The sequence below is a fragment of the Empidonax traillii genome, unplaced genomic scaffold (genome assembly GCF_003031625.1).
Source record: "Empidonax traillii isolate 1590-97213 ecotype Southwest subspecies unplaced genomic scaffold, ASM303162v1 scaffold2669:size57648, whole genome shotgun sequence".
NCBI classification, from domain to species: domain Eukaryota; kingdom Metazoa; phylum Chordata; class Aves; order Passeriformes; family Tyrannidae; genus Empidonax; species Empidonax traillii.
In genome coordinates, this window is record NW_020957862.1 from 39,510 (window position 1) to 54,015 (window position 14,506).

Genomic DNA, 14,506 nt, shown 5'->3' on the forward strand with positions numbered 1-14,506 from the left:
GCGATTCCTCGGTCAGGGCGCCGTGGAGCGGGGAACGGGCCGGGGGCTCCTCGTCCGCCGGGGCCTTCTCCCAGGTGGGCCCCATCAGTACCCTGGGCAAGGCGCCCATCTCCGGGCCCGGGCCCCCCGCCTGCTCCTCGGGATGCGCAGAGTCCATCCCGCGGCCCAGGGCGGGCAGGTCGGACACCCCCTCGTGCCCCCAGTCCGAGTGAGCGTCCGCGGGGTTCAGGGAGTCCTCGGGCAGGGAGGTGACGGAGCCCTGGGAGCTGCAGCGGCGGATCAGCATGGCCTGGCGGGACAGCTTCATGTCCTCCTCCGCAGACATGGGGGCCTCGGGCCCCGGCTGCATCCCCGCGGCCCCGCCGTGGCCACGCTCCACCTCCCGGCCTTCCCGTTCCTCCTCCTCCGACATGGAGGCGTAGGAGACCAGGGACTCGTTCCGCAGGGATGGGGAGATGGCCGACACGTCTGGAGTCCGCAGCTCCGGCCCCGACTCGGCTGGAAGAGAAGAGGAAACCTCTGGTGAGACCCAGCCCTGGCTCCAGCCCCTGGGCCCTCACCGACACACAAATCCCAGTGGATCTCCATCGTGACTCCATTGGCAGTGGATCTGCAACCAAATCTGCTGCCAGCAGATCTCCATCCTGACCCCGTGGTCTCCATGCAGACCCCCCTCCCAGCAGATCTCCATCCTGACCCCGTGATCTCCATCCAGATTCTGCTCCCAGCGGATCTCCACCCAGACCCAGAGGATCTCCACCCAAACCCCACTCCCAGCAGATCCCCCCAGCTCACTCCCACGTACCAGAGCCGCCCTGCCCCTCTCCTCGGCCGTAGTCGGTGCCGCCGGCGGGGTCGGGGCTCTGTCCCGGCAGCCGCGGCGCGGCCGAGCCCTCCACGTCCGGCAGGGCCGAGGGCTGCCCGTTGGTGTCGATGTAGATGCTGGGGTGGCTCACGCCAGGCTGCAGGTGCATGAAGGGCTGCTTGGAGGCGCCAGGGAAGAACAGATCTGTGGGACACACGGGATCCGGCCTCAGCTCGGGGGGACATGGTGGCACTGAGGCACAGACGCCCTGTACGGCCGTCCCGTGGGGTCACCATCACCATCACCTCCCCAGCACCACCCTGAACCCTCAGGGGTGGCAACCTTTAATGCCACAGAATCACAGATCATGGGATCATGGAATACCCTGAGTTGGGATGGACCCCCAAGGATCATCCAGTCCAACTCCTGGCCCTGCATAGGACATCCCAATAATCCTACCCTGTCCCTGGGAGCACTGTCCAAATCCTCCTGGAGCTCTGGCAGCCTTGGGGCTGTGCCCACTGCCCTGAGGAGCCTGTTCAGTGCCAACCACCCTCTGGGGGAAGAACCTTTTCCTGATATTCAACCTAACCCTGCCCTGGCACAGCTCCAGCCACTCCATAGGACTTCCTTCAGCCTAGAGACCTCCTGCTTGGCAAATGATGCATGCCTGGATCAGAGACACCCAAGTCTGGTCCACGTTGACCAAGCCCTGAAATGCCCCCAGTGGAATCAGAGGGGCCACACTGAGGTCAAAGAATACCAAATTAAAGAAAGAAGAACAAAAAAGACATGCTTCTGCAAAGTTTGAGAAGTTCCTGCTGATCCTATTGATCTGGCACAGGTTGCCCAGAGAAGCTGTGACTGCCCCATCCCTGGAAGTGTCCAAGGCCAGGTTGGATGGGGCTTGGAGCAACCTGGGATAGTGGAAGGTGTCCCTGATGATTGCCAGGGGGCTGGAACAAGACGAGCTTTAAGGCCCCTTCCACCCCAAACCATTCCATGACTTCTATGACTCGCTGATCCCGGGTTATTTCCACAGTGGGTTGTTAATCCCGGCACATTCAGTTCCCACCCCTGGCAGTTTGGTACTTGGGCTCAACAGGACCACGGCTCTGCCGGGTGCCGTAATCCCAACGCAAGCCCCGAAGCCTCCTTCCAGAATCCATCACGGGACACCGACACTCGGCAAACGCCAGACCTCCCCTGCGGAGCGCAGTGGGAACGCCGACGCTCCAACCCCCCCCCGTGCCCGGAGCCCCAGCGCCACTGACCCGGGTCCAGGATGATCTCGGGCTCCGAGTCGTGGCTGGCCTGCAGGAAGGTGGAGGCCACCATCTTCTCCAGGGGCGTGAGGCGCGGCTTGTGGAGCGGCCCCCCGGCGCGGTTCATGGGCAGGTGCTTCTTGGAGGTGATCTTCTTCTTGACGTCCAGCCGCAGGTCGCGCCACTTGTGCTTGAGGTCGTCGATGGAGCGCTCGGTGTAGCCCAGGAAGTTGACGCGGCTTTGGATTTGGGTCCAGAGCTGCTTCCGCCGCACGGGGTGAGCCCGCAGGGCCTCGGACCCGTACAGGGCGCTGAAATGCCGGACCACATTCCAGACCAGCGTCTCGGTCTCGTCATTGGAGAAGTTGGCCTTCCTCTTCCGGCCAGACGCTGGCATCGCCTGCGAGGCTGCGGCAGAGGTGGAAGGGGCACAATTGAACCTCGGTCCCCACTCCTCTCTGTCGGCTCCGGGGGGGAACAGGGGGCTGCGGGAGCCCGAGGGAGCCGCGGAGGAGGGAGCCGAAGCAAGAGCCCCGGAGGCATCCATGGCATGGGAGACTCGGGCCGGGGAGGATCTAAAGAGCCGCTTCGGCACAGCACGCGGCGCGGGCGCACCGCATCCCCTCGCCCCGGCTCGGGAGCACCTGGGAGGGGAGAAAAGGAAAGGGCAGCGGTGGGTGGTGGCAGCGCGGGGTGACGGCGAGGGGGCCCCCGGCTCTCTCCAAGCAGAGGCACCCGGGAGCCCCCAGCCAGCTGCCACGGGGGCCACGGAGAGGGACGTGGCCGTGGAGAGCACTGGGACCGTGGTGAGGGGTCGTGGTGAACGCCTTGGCCGCAGCACGTGCTGCGGCTGCCTCAGAGGGTGCCGAGGAGCACCTCAGGGCCAGGCTGAGGGTGGTGGGGGGCACCTCACGGCCACGGTGAGGGTCTCATGGCAATGTTGACCATGACGGGGAAAGCCTTGGACGTGAGGAGCGCTTGAGGTTCCCAGCAAGGGCCTCGAGGCCACGGCACTGACCGTGACCTTAAGGACAGGTCACTGGGTCATGCCAAGGCCTTGGCCACGGGGAGCACCTCACAGCCACGGCGAGGACCTCGGTCAAGGCAGGCCTTGGCAAGGGTCCTGGCCATGGTGAGAACATCAAGTGCCCAGTGAGCACCTCAGGTTCCCGGTGAGGACCTCGGGGTCACGGTGAAGCCCAGAGCCATGGTGAGAGCCTCGAGGCCACGGCACAGGCGTTATGGAAGGCCTTGGCCATGGTGAGCACCTCGAGCTCCCAGAGAGGATCTTGGCACCATGGCAATAAGCAAGGCCACGGCAAGTGTTGCTAGGCCACGACAAAGACCATGGCGGAGGCCTTGGCCTCGGTGAACACCTGAAGATCCCCATGAGGACCTTGGGGACACGGCAAAAACCTTGGCCACGCTGAAGGCCTTGGCCACAGTGAACACCTCAAGCCCCCCATGAGGACCCCAGGGTCGTGGCAAAGACCTTGGCCATGGTGAAGACCTGCAGCTCCCAGTGAGGACCTTGGGGCCACCACAGCAAAGTCCCCTGCCACGGTGAAGACCCCAAGCTCCCCGTGAGGACCTCGGGACCACATCAGGAACCCTGGCCGTGGCAAGTGCTGCAAAGCCATGAAGAAGACCTTGGCTATGATGCACACCTGGGCCAGGGGTCACGGTGCACACCCGGGCCAGCAATGCACCCCTCCGGCTCCCGGCGAGGACCTCGGGACCGCAGCAAAGCCCTCCACCAGGGCGCCCACCCCAACCTCCCACGGCCCCCCACCGCCCCCCAGGAGCACAGCGCCGACCCCGCGCAAAGCCCCCCAGCCCCGCCGTGCCCCTGCCAAGCCCCCAGCCCCCTCCGAGCCCCCCGAGCCCAGGGCAGCGCCCACCCCCGCGGCCTCGGGGCGCCCCGGGGGATGGGGCGGGGGGGCTGCGAGCGGCACCCCCTCGGCTTTGTTCGCGCTGCTCTGCCCGGGGACAAAGCGGCGGGGCCGGTGCCTGCCCGGCGGACACCCCCCCACCCCCATTCGGGATCCCACTCGTGGGGGGGCGCGGGGCAGGCACCGGCCCTGCTCCAGCCCTCCCCCCGCGCCGCAGCCCCCCCGGCCCGGGGCATCGCTTACCTGTGCCGGGGCGAGCTGTGGGGCGGGGGGCGGCGGCGGGGCCCCGGCGGCGGCGGGAGGGGGGGCTCAGGTCCGGCGGCGGGTAATGGCTCCCGCCTCGGCGGAACTCGCCTTCATTTCCTCCGAGCGCCGGCGCGGGCCCTGCGCGACCGAGCCGCCCGTGGGCCCCCCCTGGTGGTCCCGCCGTGGAGGGACGGGGGGCGGGGACGGCGGCGGGGGACGGGGGACATCCCCCCGGGATGGGGCATCCCTGCATCCCGCCCCCGAGGGGGCTGCGGGTACCGCCGCGGGGATCACCCCGGGCACCCCTGTCGCTGCGTCCCACGCCCGAGGGCGCTGCGGTACCCCCGCGATGGTGTATCCCCGTGGGGATCCCCCGTGCGCCCTGCCCCTGCATCCCCCCTCACCCTCTCCTGGATGCTCTGTGTATCCCCGTGGTGGTGCATCCCGGTTGGAATCTCGCCGGGATGGTCCATCCTTGAGTCCCACCCCCCGGGGGGCTGCGGGTATCCCTGTGGTGGTGTATCCCTGTGGGGTTCCCCTCCTATTTCACCCCGTCCCTGCCTCCCCCTCTCCCTCAGGGGTGCTGAGTTTATCCCTATGATGATGTATCCCCCTGGGGGTTCTCCAATGCACCCCATAACTGCATTTTCCCCCCTCCAGGTCCTGCTTGCCCACCTGTGACTGTGCATCCCTGTGGGGATCTCCCCCTGCATCCCAGCACTTTCCCATCTGTGGGGATCCCCCTGCTGCACCCCACAAATGCATCCCTCCCTCCCTGGGTGCTGCTTGCCTGGCACCGGGGGGAAGATGGCACAGGTTGGGTGCTGTGGGGGTCCAGGAGCAGCAACAGTGTCCTCAGGGCAGGGAAAGGGAAGGGGAGGTTTGGGGTTGGGTTTGGGGTGGTCCCAGCAGATGTGATGGTAAAATACGACACCAACCAGCCGTGCTCCACTTCACTGAATTCCAGTCTTTTAATGCCTGTTACCTCCGGGCACCACGTGGTGACAGCAGCGGGTGGCACCTCCTCCCTCTGTGGGAAGGAGCCACTGTCCCTAGCACGGGGACACCCCAGCACCACCCCACATACCCCCACAACAAACACAACTACCCCACTCAGGGCAAATCCTCGCCGGCAGCAGCTCCACGCCCGTTCCCTTTGGCTGCAGCAGCCACCCCTCTGGAGAAGGTTCTGGAATCAGGTTTGTGCCCCTGGCACTGCCCCATGGGTGACACCCAGAGCATGGCAGCTCCGCAGCCCCCACGCACGGTGACCCCACGGGGCCACGTAGAACCACAGCAAACCCCACGGCACAACTGCAGGGGACGGTGGCCAGGCCGGGCCGGTGACAGATCCAGGGAGCACCGAGCACGAGCGGCTCTGGGCACGGGCCGGCCGCCCCCCTCACTGCCTGGGAGGGGTGTCCCCACGGAGGGCTCGCCCAGCACCAGCCGACACCATGTGCACCGCGTCCTCCAGCTCGTAGAAGGCCTGGAAGAGGTCTGGCGAGGTGGCCTGGCACTCCAGGTACCGCCGCAGCGTGGCCAGGCTCCTCCAGACCTCCCGCTCCGAGGGGCAGGGCGGCACGGCCGCCAGCTCTGCCGCATCCTCGCCCTCCACCATCCCCTCGTCCCCGTCCGCCCCCGCCGGCTCCCCGCCACGCTCCGGCTGCTCCCGGCCCAGCGCCCCGTGTGCCGGGCTGAGGGACGCGGCCTCGGCACCGGCGTCAGGAAAGAAGCCGGCGGCACGGAAGCAGCTGGCGATGAGCCCCGGGGACACGTCTCCCCAGGCCTGCGCCAGCATGTGCAGCACGTCCAGCAGGGTGGGCTGGCCCGCGCCGCGCTCCACCGGCAGCCACCGCAGCAGCCGGCGCCGGTAGTGGCCCTTGAGGTCGCCGGCGATGCCGCGGTCCAGGGGCTGTGCCAGGGCGGCGGCCAGAGGGACGAAGACCATCCTGACGTTGGACAGCTGCAGGTAGGGGTGCGCCTCGTGCTTGGCGAGGAGCAGGAGGACCCTCTTGCCCCGCCGCCGCATCCCCTCGTTGAACTCCTGCAGCCACTCGGCAAAGAGCGGCGCGGTCAGGCCGCCCGGGCTGCCGGCGCGGTAACTCCACGGCATCTGCTCCAGGTTGACGCCGCGCAGGCAGCGCGGCCGGGGGCTCTCCCCCAGCGCCCGCAGCGGCACCTTCTTGGAGCCGCTGGCGTTGGCGCAGAGCAGCAGCGTGAGCCGCTTGCCGGGGCAGCCGGCCGGGAGCGGCACCGCAGCCTCCCCGCAGGAGAAGATCTCGGAGGGCGCGTAGCCGCGGAGGAGCGCGGGTAGCACCGTGCCGGCCCAGTGCTCCGCCGGCGGCTGCTCCGCGTCCCCCTTCTCTGCCGGCGGTTTCTTGAAGGCCGCGACACGTGCCAGCCACCCGCCGCCGGGCTCGGGCCCGGGCCGGCCCAGCGCCCCTGCCAGCTGCTTGGCCCTGAGCTGCAGCAGCGGGCGGCCCGCGGGCAGGTCGGCGGTGCGGGCACCCTCCACCCAGCGCAGCAGCGCGGCCTCCAGCGCCGCGTCCTTGCCCTCCCGCTTGCGCTTGCGCTCGGGGTCTCCGCTGCGCTGCCACTCGCTCAGGATGCGCTCCTTGTTCTTGATGATGCGGCAGATCTGGGGCTGCGACACCCCGAAGCGCTTGGCCAGCTCGCTCTGCGACACCTTGGGGCCCTCAAGCATCTCCAGCACCCGTACCTTCTCCGTCAGCGACAGCTCCTTGCGCTCCTTGCGCGGCGCCGCCGCGGCCCCCTCGGCCGTTCCCGGGGCGCGGCCGGCGCAGGGAGCCGGGCGGTGGGTGCTGCCCGTGGCCCCCAGCCCCGCCGGCTCGGCGAGGCCTCTGTCGCAGCGGCCGCAGGCGTAGCCGCGCTCCACACCGCGTGCCAGCCGGTGCCGCACCAGGTCGGGCTTCTGCCCCACGCCCCGGCCACAATCGGGGCACTCCGGCAGCGGTTCCCCTGCCCGGCAGCGGCGGCTCTCGAAGGCGGGGAGGGAGGTGATGAACCCCCCGGTACCCGCACCGGCATTCAGCTCCGGCTCAGCGACGCCACAGTAGCTGCAGCCTCGCTCCCGCAGCGGGACGAGGAACTCGGTGTGGCCCGTGTGGTGGGCCGGGGGGGAGCAGGGGGGTGGGGACACCCCCTCCTCAATCTTCACCTCCTTCCCCAGCCAGTCCCCTGTGGAGACAGGAGTGCGTTGGGGAAGGGCTATCCTCACCGGGATTGCTATGGCTTGGTAGGATCCGACCCATCACTCGATCCCTGTTCCCACTCCCATCTGCCCCCCTGTCCCGCTCACCCTGGGAGGGGCCGGCGGGTGCCGCACGTGGCCGGGGACTCTGGTGCTCCCCGTAGTGCCCCACGGCCACCTCCACCACCTCGTCCCCTCGCTCCACCTCGGCCAGGATGTCGGGTTTGGTGACGGCGTAACCTGTCACGGAGACAAGGGGAGGGATGGCCGGTGATGCCACCGGAGATGAAACTGGTCACAACAGGCTGGTGTTCACATCCCCCACCACAGCTGTCCATGGTCCCGCGGTGGCCCCGGAGCCACCCCGTGACCTCCTGTTCCCAGTGAGCGCTGGCCGCGCTCATGGCCGGGACACGACCGGCAGCACCGGGACCGGTGCCGGGATAGATCGGGCGCCTCACCCAGGTCGACGGGATGCTGGCGGTCCTCCTTCATGGCACCGGCCTCGTCCCGCTCCTCGGGGAGGCGCGGGAGCGCCTCCTCCCGGTGCCGCTGCCGGTCCCGCTCCCGCCGAGGCCTCCCCGGTGGGCGGGGGGTTCAGCGATGCCGCACCGGGATGACGGCGCGCGGGATGACGGGCGACGGGCCGCGGCGAGGGCGGTGCCCGTGGCGGGGGCGGCGAGCCCCGTCGGGCCGCGGTGGCTGTGCCGCACCTGTCCCGGTCCCCGTCCCCGTCCCCTCCCGGTGCCGCCGCCGCCGCCGCCCCCGCCCCGCGCGCGGTCCCCCCATGGGCGACGGCGGGAGCGCGCGCGACGCGGGCCCCGCCCCCTGCCGGCGCCCCGCCCAATGGGCTCGCGGTCCGCCCGCCGCCCCGCCCAATGGGCTCGCGGTCCGCCCGCCGCCCCGCCCAATGGGCGCGCGGTCCGCCCGCCGGCGGGGGGCGCCGCGGCGGTGCCGGCGCTCCCAGCGCGCCCCGCGCCCCCGGCATGGCCGCCCCGCCCCGCCGCTGCTGAGCCGCCGCCGCCGCCGCCCGCGCCCCCCGCACCGCCCGCCCCGCGCCGCCCGCGCCGCCCGCACCGCCCGCGCCGCATGGCCGACTGGGCCCCCGCTCAGGTAAGCGCTGCCCGGCCCCTTCCCCGCCCCCGCCGCCCGCCACCTCCCCCCGCCGCCCCGGCCCTGCGTCCCGCCCCCCCCGCCGCCGCGGGTGCGGGCGCGTCCCCGCGCTGAGCGCCGCGCCGTCCCCGCAGGAGCTGGAGAGCATGATGGAGTCGCAGGAGCTGGGCCTGGAGCAGCCGCTGGCCGCCCCCGAGCAGGGCCCCGGCGGCGAGGCCGAGCTGCCCGCCGCGGAGATCTCCCTGACGCTCGTCACCGAGATCCAGGCCGTGGACAGGAAGGTGGACACGCAGGCGGCCCAGCTGATGAACCTGGAGGGCAGGATGAGGATGGCCGAGACCAAGCTGATCGGCTGCGAGAAGACGGCGGTGGAGTTCGGGAACCAGCTGGAGAGCAAGTGGACGGCGCTGGGTACCCTCATCCAGGAGTACGGGCAGCTGCAGAAGCGCCTGGAGAACATGGAGAACCTGCTCAAGAACAGGAACTTCTGGATCCTGCGGCTGCCCCCGGGGGCGAAAGGGGAAGTCCCCAAGGTAACGGTCCGATGCTCCCCGGTGCTCCCTGCTGCAGAACGGGGCTGCTCTGCACATCTGCTGGGCTAGAGCCCCGTGGCCTCTGCTCACAGAACCATTGGCTGAGCTCACAGCCCCATATCCTCACTCACAGCCCCGTGCTCACAGACCCACATCTGTGCCCTGTAGAGCCCCATGCCCTGTGCAGCCCCATGCCCAGCACTCGCAGCCCCCATAGGCTGCATTCCATGCCCTGTGCTCACAGATCCATATCCTGAGCTCCCAGCCCCGTGCCCTGTTTCTGGAGCTCACAAACCCGTATCTTGCACTCCCAGCCCCATAGCCCTGCACTCCCACCCCGTTTTGGGGCAGCTGCAGTGCTGAGCAGCAGTTCCCCCCCAGCAGTGCCTCTCCTTCAGCCCTGGGTGAGGGCTCTCCTCGTTATGTACTTGGGATCCTCCCGAAACGCTCTGGGGGCGGGGGGTGTCACAGACTCCTCAGGGGGAGCTCATGTGGAATTGTGTGGCTCAGCCCCCTGTGCCTGGGGGGGTTGGGTGCACCCCTGGTGCCTGCCCAGAGGTGATGAGCAGCCGAATTGTGTCAAAAATGAGGCGTAAAAGAGCCTGTGAAGGCATGAGGAGGCTGAGCAGGGGGGAGGTGACAGAAGGGGACAGGGGAAATCCCTGTCGGGTCCCCTTGGGGGATGAGGCTCGTGGGAAGGGCCAGGTGCTCTTGCCTGGGACTGTCCTGTGTGATGCTTGAGGAGCTTGAAGGAGAGAACTGAGTGAGAAAACACCCCCAGGTGTTTCCTTAAACAAGAAACAAACCCCCTGATGCTTCCCCGTGCAGGTCCCTGTGGCCTTCAACGACGCTTCGTTCAGCTTCTCGGAGGAGGAGTGGAAGAGCCTGAACGAGTGGCAGAAGGAGCTGTACAGGCACATCATGAAAGGCAACTACGAGGCCGTCATCTCCATGGGTAACCACGGGCTGGGGTCTGCCCTGAGCCCCCTGGGGCATCAGCTTTTCCCGGGAACTGGTGGATGGATGGAAGCAGCGCCGTGTCCGGCAGGAGCAGGGAGGGGGATGGTGTGCTGCTTTGGGAAGGGGTTGCACAGCCCTGGCAGTGAGTTCAGCCCTCACCAGCTCAGGGGAAGGGTGGAAGGATGTCCCTGGTGGTCCCTGTGGCCAGGAGAGCACCAAGGTTGTGAGGAGGAGGAGGAGGAGGAAGAGGGGAAGTGAGAGGACCCTCAATCCAAGCAAAGCTGAGGAATAGGGGAGTTCCTTTGTCATGCCAAGGTCCACAGATCCACTGCTCTGGGTGCATCAGCCTGCTGGCCCCTTCAGGCAGCAGAGGGGTGCCCTGTGCCCTGCCTCTGAGGGTCCTTCCAGCCCTTTCCATGGCCCTTCCACGAGGAGGAGGTTTGCCAGCGCTGCCTGGGCACTCTGTCTGGCCCCAGGGAGCGAGTCCTGCTCGATCTGTTGCTGGGGAGAAGCTGCAGGCGAGACCGAGCTCTGCCTTCTGCTTTCCCTTCAGCAGCTCAGGGCACAGCATTCCCAGCTGAAGGAATGCACTCCGCTCGCTCCTGCCAGTCCTGGCTGTGGGAATTCCCTCTGGGGAACGTTGCCTTCACAACATGTTCTCAGAAATGACCTTGCCTTGGCTGGACAGGGGGTGGGAGCACAGACACCGTCCCTGTGCCGAGGGCAGGCTCACCCACCTCCCTCCATCCAGCCCTGCCCAGTCCAGCCCTTCTGTGCTGGTTTTTCCCCTCCTTTCTTCCTTTATTTCTTCGAGCAGAGGTCTCGTGCAGTCCCTGTGCACCAGGGAAGAAGGTGAGGGGTAAACACTGCCCCCCACTCTCCTGTTTACACACCAATCCCGTGCCCTGCTCCCGAGGCACGGGAACATAACGGTCCCAAAGAAGGGGATCTGGGGATCTGAGCCTGGAGCTTAGATAAAACGTGTCTGTGCTTTATCCAAAGGTTTCCTTTGAGAAACAAGGTCATGGGGTTTGGCTCTGGTATAAGGCCAGCAGATCCACCAGAGCAGGGTGGAATTTAACCCCCAGAGACTCACACGTGTCTGGAAATGAAGTTTTCCGCTCTCTGCCCGAGGAGAGATGGTGATTGTCCCCTTTCCCAAAATCCATGAGCAGCCTGTGGCTCGGACGAGTAGGAGGAGCGGTCCTGGCTGGAGGGAACCACACAGGGAGGGCACTGCTGACAGCTCTGGTGCTGTCCCCGAGCTGAAGTCCCCATTGCAATGGATCTTAGGGAGGAGAAGACAGGAAGCCTGGAGGTGAGTGCGGATGCATTTTCTTATTCTCCTCCTCACAGTGCAGGCTGGGAGTTGCTCCTCACCTGAGCAGAGTGTGCTCCTGCATTGCTCAGTCCAGGGCCCACACAAGGTGAGAGGTGCACACGGGTGGGAGCACCTTCCTCAGCCTCTCTCTTTGTGTCCCCCAGCGAAGGAAGGTTGGTGGGCGAAGCTCTGAGTTCCTCTCCCACGAGGGCAGGGGGAAACATCCTGATCCTCTTTTTCCGTGCAGACGCTGCCATTTCCAAGCCCGACATGCTGTCCCGGATCGAGCAGGGAGAGGATCCCAACGCTGAGGAGCAGGAGGACTCCGAGGCAGGGGAGACCCCCACAGACCCCAGCAACGGTGAGCCACGACACTGCTGGGACTCGCTGGGGTGGAAATCCGATTCGTGGGCGATTTTTGAGTCCTTCCAGGTGGGGAGGTGGAAGCAGATGTGGGGCGGTTCTGTCCTCTCTGTCCCCGGGTACGGGGGGACTTTCCCAGTCGTCCCCCGCCTGGTGCCTCCATCTTTCCCGGAATCCTCGGAAGCAGCTGGGAGGTGGGAGTGTAACTCCTGTTGTTTTCCCTCACGCAGAGTTTTTCTTCCCTGGGCCTGACGAGAGCTCGTGGGGTAAATACGAGGAGACTCTGGCTGAGAGCCACGAGGGCTCTGAGGAAGAGGAGAGCGTGGATGTCCCTGGTACATGTGAGTGCACTGACCTGCCTTGGCAAGTGTCCCTTGCCTGGATGTGCTTTTGCTTCTCATTCCTGGGAGCAGCTCAGCTCAGAATTTCAGTGTTGATAGTTACTTTGAGTCACTGTCTATACCACGGGAGACCCTTTGGCCTCAGGCACTGGGGGCCTTCCCATCCCATGAGGAAAAGAGATTTTACTCCCCTTTCCACAATTTTTTTTTTTTTGGCTTTATCCTAAACCACAAGACCTGTCTTGCCATACCTCCTGCTGAGGAAGCCCCTTTTTCCCTTTGGCCAGCTATATATAGATTATATATATAATATTATAGTATGTTTGAGGGCAAGAAGGTGCTGGAGCGTGTGCAGGGAAGGGAAGGGAGCTGGGAAGGGGCTGGAGCAGCTGAGGGAGCTGGGGGGGCTCAGCCTGGAGAAAAGGAGGCTCAGGGGGGACCTTCTGGCTCTGCAATCCCTGACAGGAGGGGGGAGCCGGGGGGGGGTCGGGCTCTGCTCCCAGGGAACAGGGACAGGAGGAGAGGGAACGGCCTCAGGCTGTGCCAGGGGAGGGACAGGTTGGATTTTGGGAAAATTTCTTGCCCCAAAGGATTGTCAGGCACTGGAACAGGATGCCCAGGGCAGTGGTGGAGTCCCCATCCCTGGAAGGATTTAAAACCTGTGTGGATGTGGCACCTGGGGACAGGGTTTGGTGGACCCAGCAGTGCTGGGGGACCAGTTGGGTTCGATGGTCTCCGAGGGCTTTTCCAGCCTTAACAATTCTGTGATCCCTTTGGCCTTGGCTGTGTCCCAGGACAGCAGTGCCAGGCACTGAGCTGGGTGTGCACTGCAGAGCCCACCCGTGCCCCGGGGGAATTGTGGTGTAAATAACGACCCGGTGCTTGTCTCCGCCAATGACGAGTGCTCTGCCCTGCCAGACGAACAGCCCTGCGACGAGGAGGGTCCCGAGAGCCTGGAGCTTCCCAGGGCGTTGGCAGGGAAGTGGGAAGAGGTTTTTTCCGCCCCGGAGGAGGAAATGCAGTCGAGCAGCAAGAGCCAGAGCGGGTCGGACCCGCAGCAGCGAACGGCAGCGGGCAACGGGCTGAGACGCTCCGTGCGCCGCAGGAGGGACTTGGCCAAGAAGGATCCCCCCGAGGGAGGAGCCGCGGAAAAGGGGCCCTACATCTGCTGCGAGTGCGGGGAGAGCTTCCTGGACAAGCAGCTCTTTGCCACCCACCAGAAGGCGCACGCCAGGGAGGAGGCCTGCACTTCCCTGGAGCGCGGCGAGGGCCTCTGGCAGAAATCCAAGCCCAAGGGCCAGGGCTCCTCCCGCTCCAAACCGTCCAAGCGCCCCGACGGCGACAAGGGCTCCGGCATCAAGTACGGCCTCGTCAGGCACCAGGTGAACAACATGGTGGAGAGGCCTTACACCTGCTCCCAGTGCAAGGAGAGCTTCAGCCTGGAGGTGAGTCTTATCCTGCACCAGAAGCTGCACACGGGGAAGGGCGACGGGCCGCTGACGTGCACCTACTGCGGGAAGGACTTCCGAGACCTCTCCAAAGCCATCCGCCACCAGCGCATCCACACCGGGGAGAGGCCCTACCAGTGCACGGAGTGCGGGAAGAGCTTCATCCGCCGGGATCACCTGCTCAAGCACTGGCGGGTGCACACCGGGGAGACCCCCTACCAGTGCCCCGTCTGCGGGAAGCACTTCCGCTACAAAGAGTCCCTGAATTGCCACCAGAAAATCCACTCCCGCAACCCGCGGCCCACGGAGGATTCGCAGCTGGGCCTGGAGTCGGCGGGGACCCAAACCAAGCATTTCTGCGTGAAAAAAGAGACTACGCAGTAGCCGAGGTGGGGCCGGGGCAGGAGGGCTCGCGGTGACCGTGACGGTGCAGCATGATGGCAGGTGACTTGTATCGCAGCTAATCCACGTGGTCATGCTACAAAAGCTTTGGTGAAGCATCCAAGGAATTCCTCTTACAAACTCTGACCGGCCGGCCCAGGCACCTCTGCGGCCCCGCGGGGTCCCGCGGCTCTCCCGCCGCGGCGGCGGCCCCTGCGCAGGGTTGGATTTTGCCTGTAGAGAATAATCCCGAGCGATTCTCCGGGGCCCGTTATTTAGCAGGTGTTCCCCCACCTATCTTTGTGCATATTCAGGAGTGACAAGCTTTCGCTTTCTTTTTTCCACTCGTTTCACTGCAAGGCTGGAAGCGCGAGGAGGGAGGAGGGAAGGAAGGTGCCATTCCCAGGCGGCTGGTCGCCCGCTCCCGCCGTGCTGCCACGTCCCAGGAGGCTGCCAGGCCAGGATTGGGATGAAGGGAGGAGAGGCGAGGCGGAGAGGTGGGTTAGGGCACGACACAGGGCTTGTTTAAGGCGGGAGAGCGGAGAGGAGAGCGCGGCAAAGAGCGAGGTGAGAGAAAAGCAGGTGCGGGAGAAGGGGCTGAGGACATTGGAGCAGGAGGAGTCG

At 66.3% G+C, this 14,506-nt stretch overlaps 3 protein-coding genes across 5 annotated transcripts in view; 1 reads left to right on the top strand and 2 right to left on the bottom strand.

The window, feature by feature from the left end:
- LOC114072133 overlaps positions 1-2,698 on the bottom strand; it is a 6,592-nt gene extending 3,894 nt beyond the window's left edge. The window contains exons 1-3 of the mRNA XM_027910054.1: positions 2,080-2,698; positions 806-1,009; positions 3-498 (exon numbers count right to left, since the gene is read on the bottom strand). Coding sequence (XP_027765855.1) covers positions 3-498; positions 806-1,009; positions 2,080-2,617 — 1,238 coding nt within the window. The 5' untranslated portion in view covers positions 2,618-2,698. The remainder of the gene's footprint in view (positions 1-2; positions 499-805; positions 1,010-2,079) is intronic.
- Positions 2,699-5,171: 2,473 nt separating this feature from the next.
- LOC114072128 (tigger transposable element-derived protein 3-like) lies at positions 5,172-8,136 on the bottom strand. Of its 2 annotated transcripts, none has more exons than XM_027910048.1 (3): positions 7,884-8,136; positions 7,531-7,662; positions 5,172-7,409 (listed from the first exon to the last, which is right to left on the bottom strand). In XM_027910048.1, exons 1-3 carry the CDS (start codon positions 7,915-7,917, stop codon positions 5,611-5,613), a joined length of 1,965 nt encoding a protein of 654 aa, XP_027765849.1. In that variant the 5' UTR covers positions 7,918-8,136; the 3' UTR covers positions 5,172-5,610. The 2 variants fall into 2 exon arrangements, with proteins under 2 accessions (XP_027765849.1, XP_027765847.1); XM_027910046.1 differs by having other exon boundaries at positions 5,172-7,414; positions 7,515-7,662.
- A 362-nt stretch (positions 8,137-8,498) lies between these two features.
- LOC114072129 (zinc finger protein 398-like) lies at positions 8,499-14,478 on the top strand. 2 transcript variants are annotated; one of them, XM_027910049.1, is made up of 6 exons: positions 8,499-8,535; positions 8,670-9,068; positions 9,897-10,023; positions 11,597-11,710; positions 11,943-12,053; positions 12,972-14,478. In XM_027910049.1, the coding sequence occupies exons 1-6, from the start codon at positions 8,512-8,514 to the stop codon at positions 13,883-13,885; spliced, it is 1,689 nt and encodes a 562-aa protein (XP_027765850.1). In that variant the 5' UTR covers positions 8,499-8,511; the 3' UTR covers positions 13,886-14,478. The 2 variants fall into 2 exon arrangements, with proteins under 2 accessions (XP_027765850.1, XP_027765851.1); XM_027910050.1 differs by having other exon boundaries at positions 9,897-9,996.
- Positions 14,479-14,506: the final 28 nt, after the last annotated feature.

Excerpts from the sequence above, each read along its gene's own strand:
- LOC114072128 (XM_027910046.1), bottom strand. The coding sequence starts at position 7,917 with ATGAAGGAGGACCGCCAGCATCCCGTCGACCTGG. Across the intron at positions 7,663-7,883 it reads CCAGCATCCCGTCGACCTGG|GTTACGCCGTCACCAAACCC; the intron begins GTGAGGCGCCCG and ends TCTCCGTGACAG. Across the intron at positions 7,415-7,514 it reads CAGGGTGAGCGGGACAGGGG|CACAGGGGACTGGCTGGGGA; the intron begins GGCAGATGGGAG and ends CACTCCTGTCTC.
- LOC114072129 (XM_027910049.1), top strand. The coding sequence starts at position 8,512 with ATGGCCGACTGGGCCCCCGCTCAG. Across the intron at positions 8,536-8,669 it reads CCGACTGGGCCCCCGCTCAG|GAGCTGGAGAGCATGATGGA; the intron begins GTAAGCGCTGCC and ends CCGTCCCCGCAG. Across the intron at positions 9,069-9,896 it reads CGAAAGGGGAAGTCCCCAAG|GTCCCTGTGGCCTTCAACGA; the intron begins GTAACGGTCCGA and ends TTCCCCGTGCAG.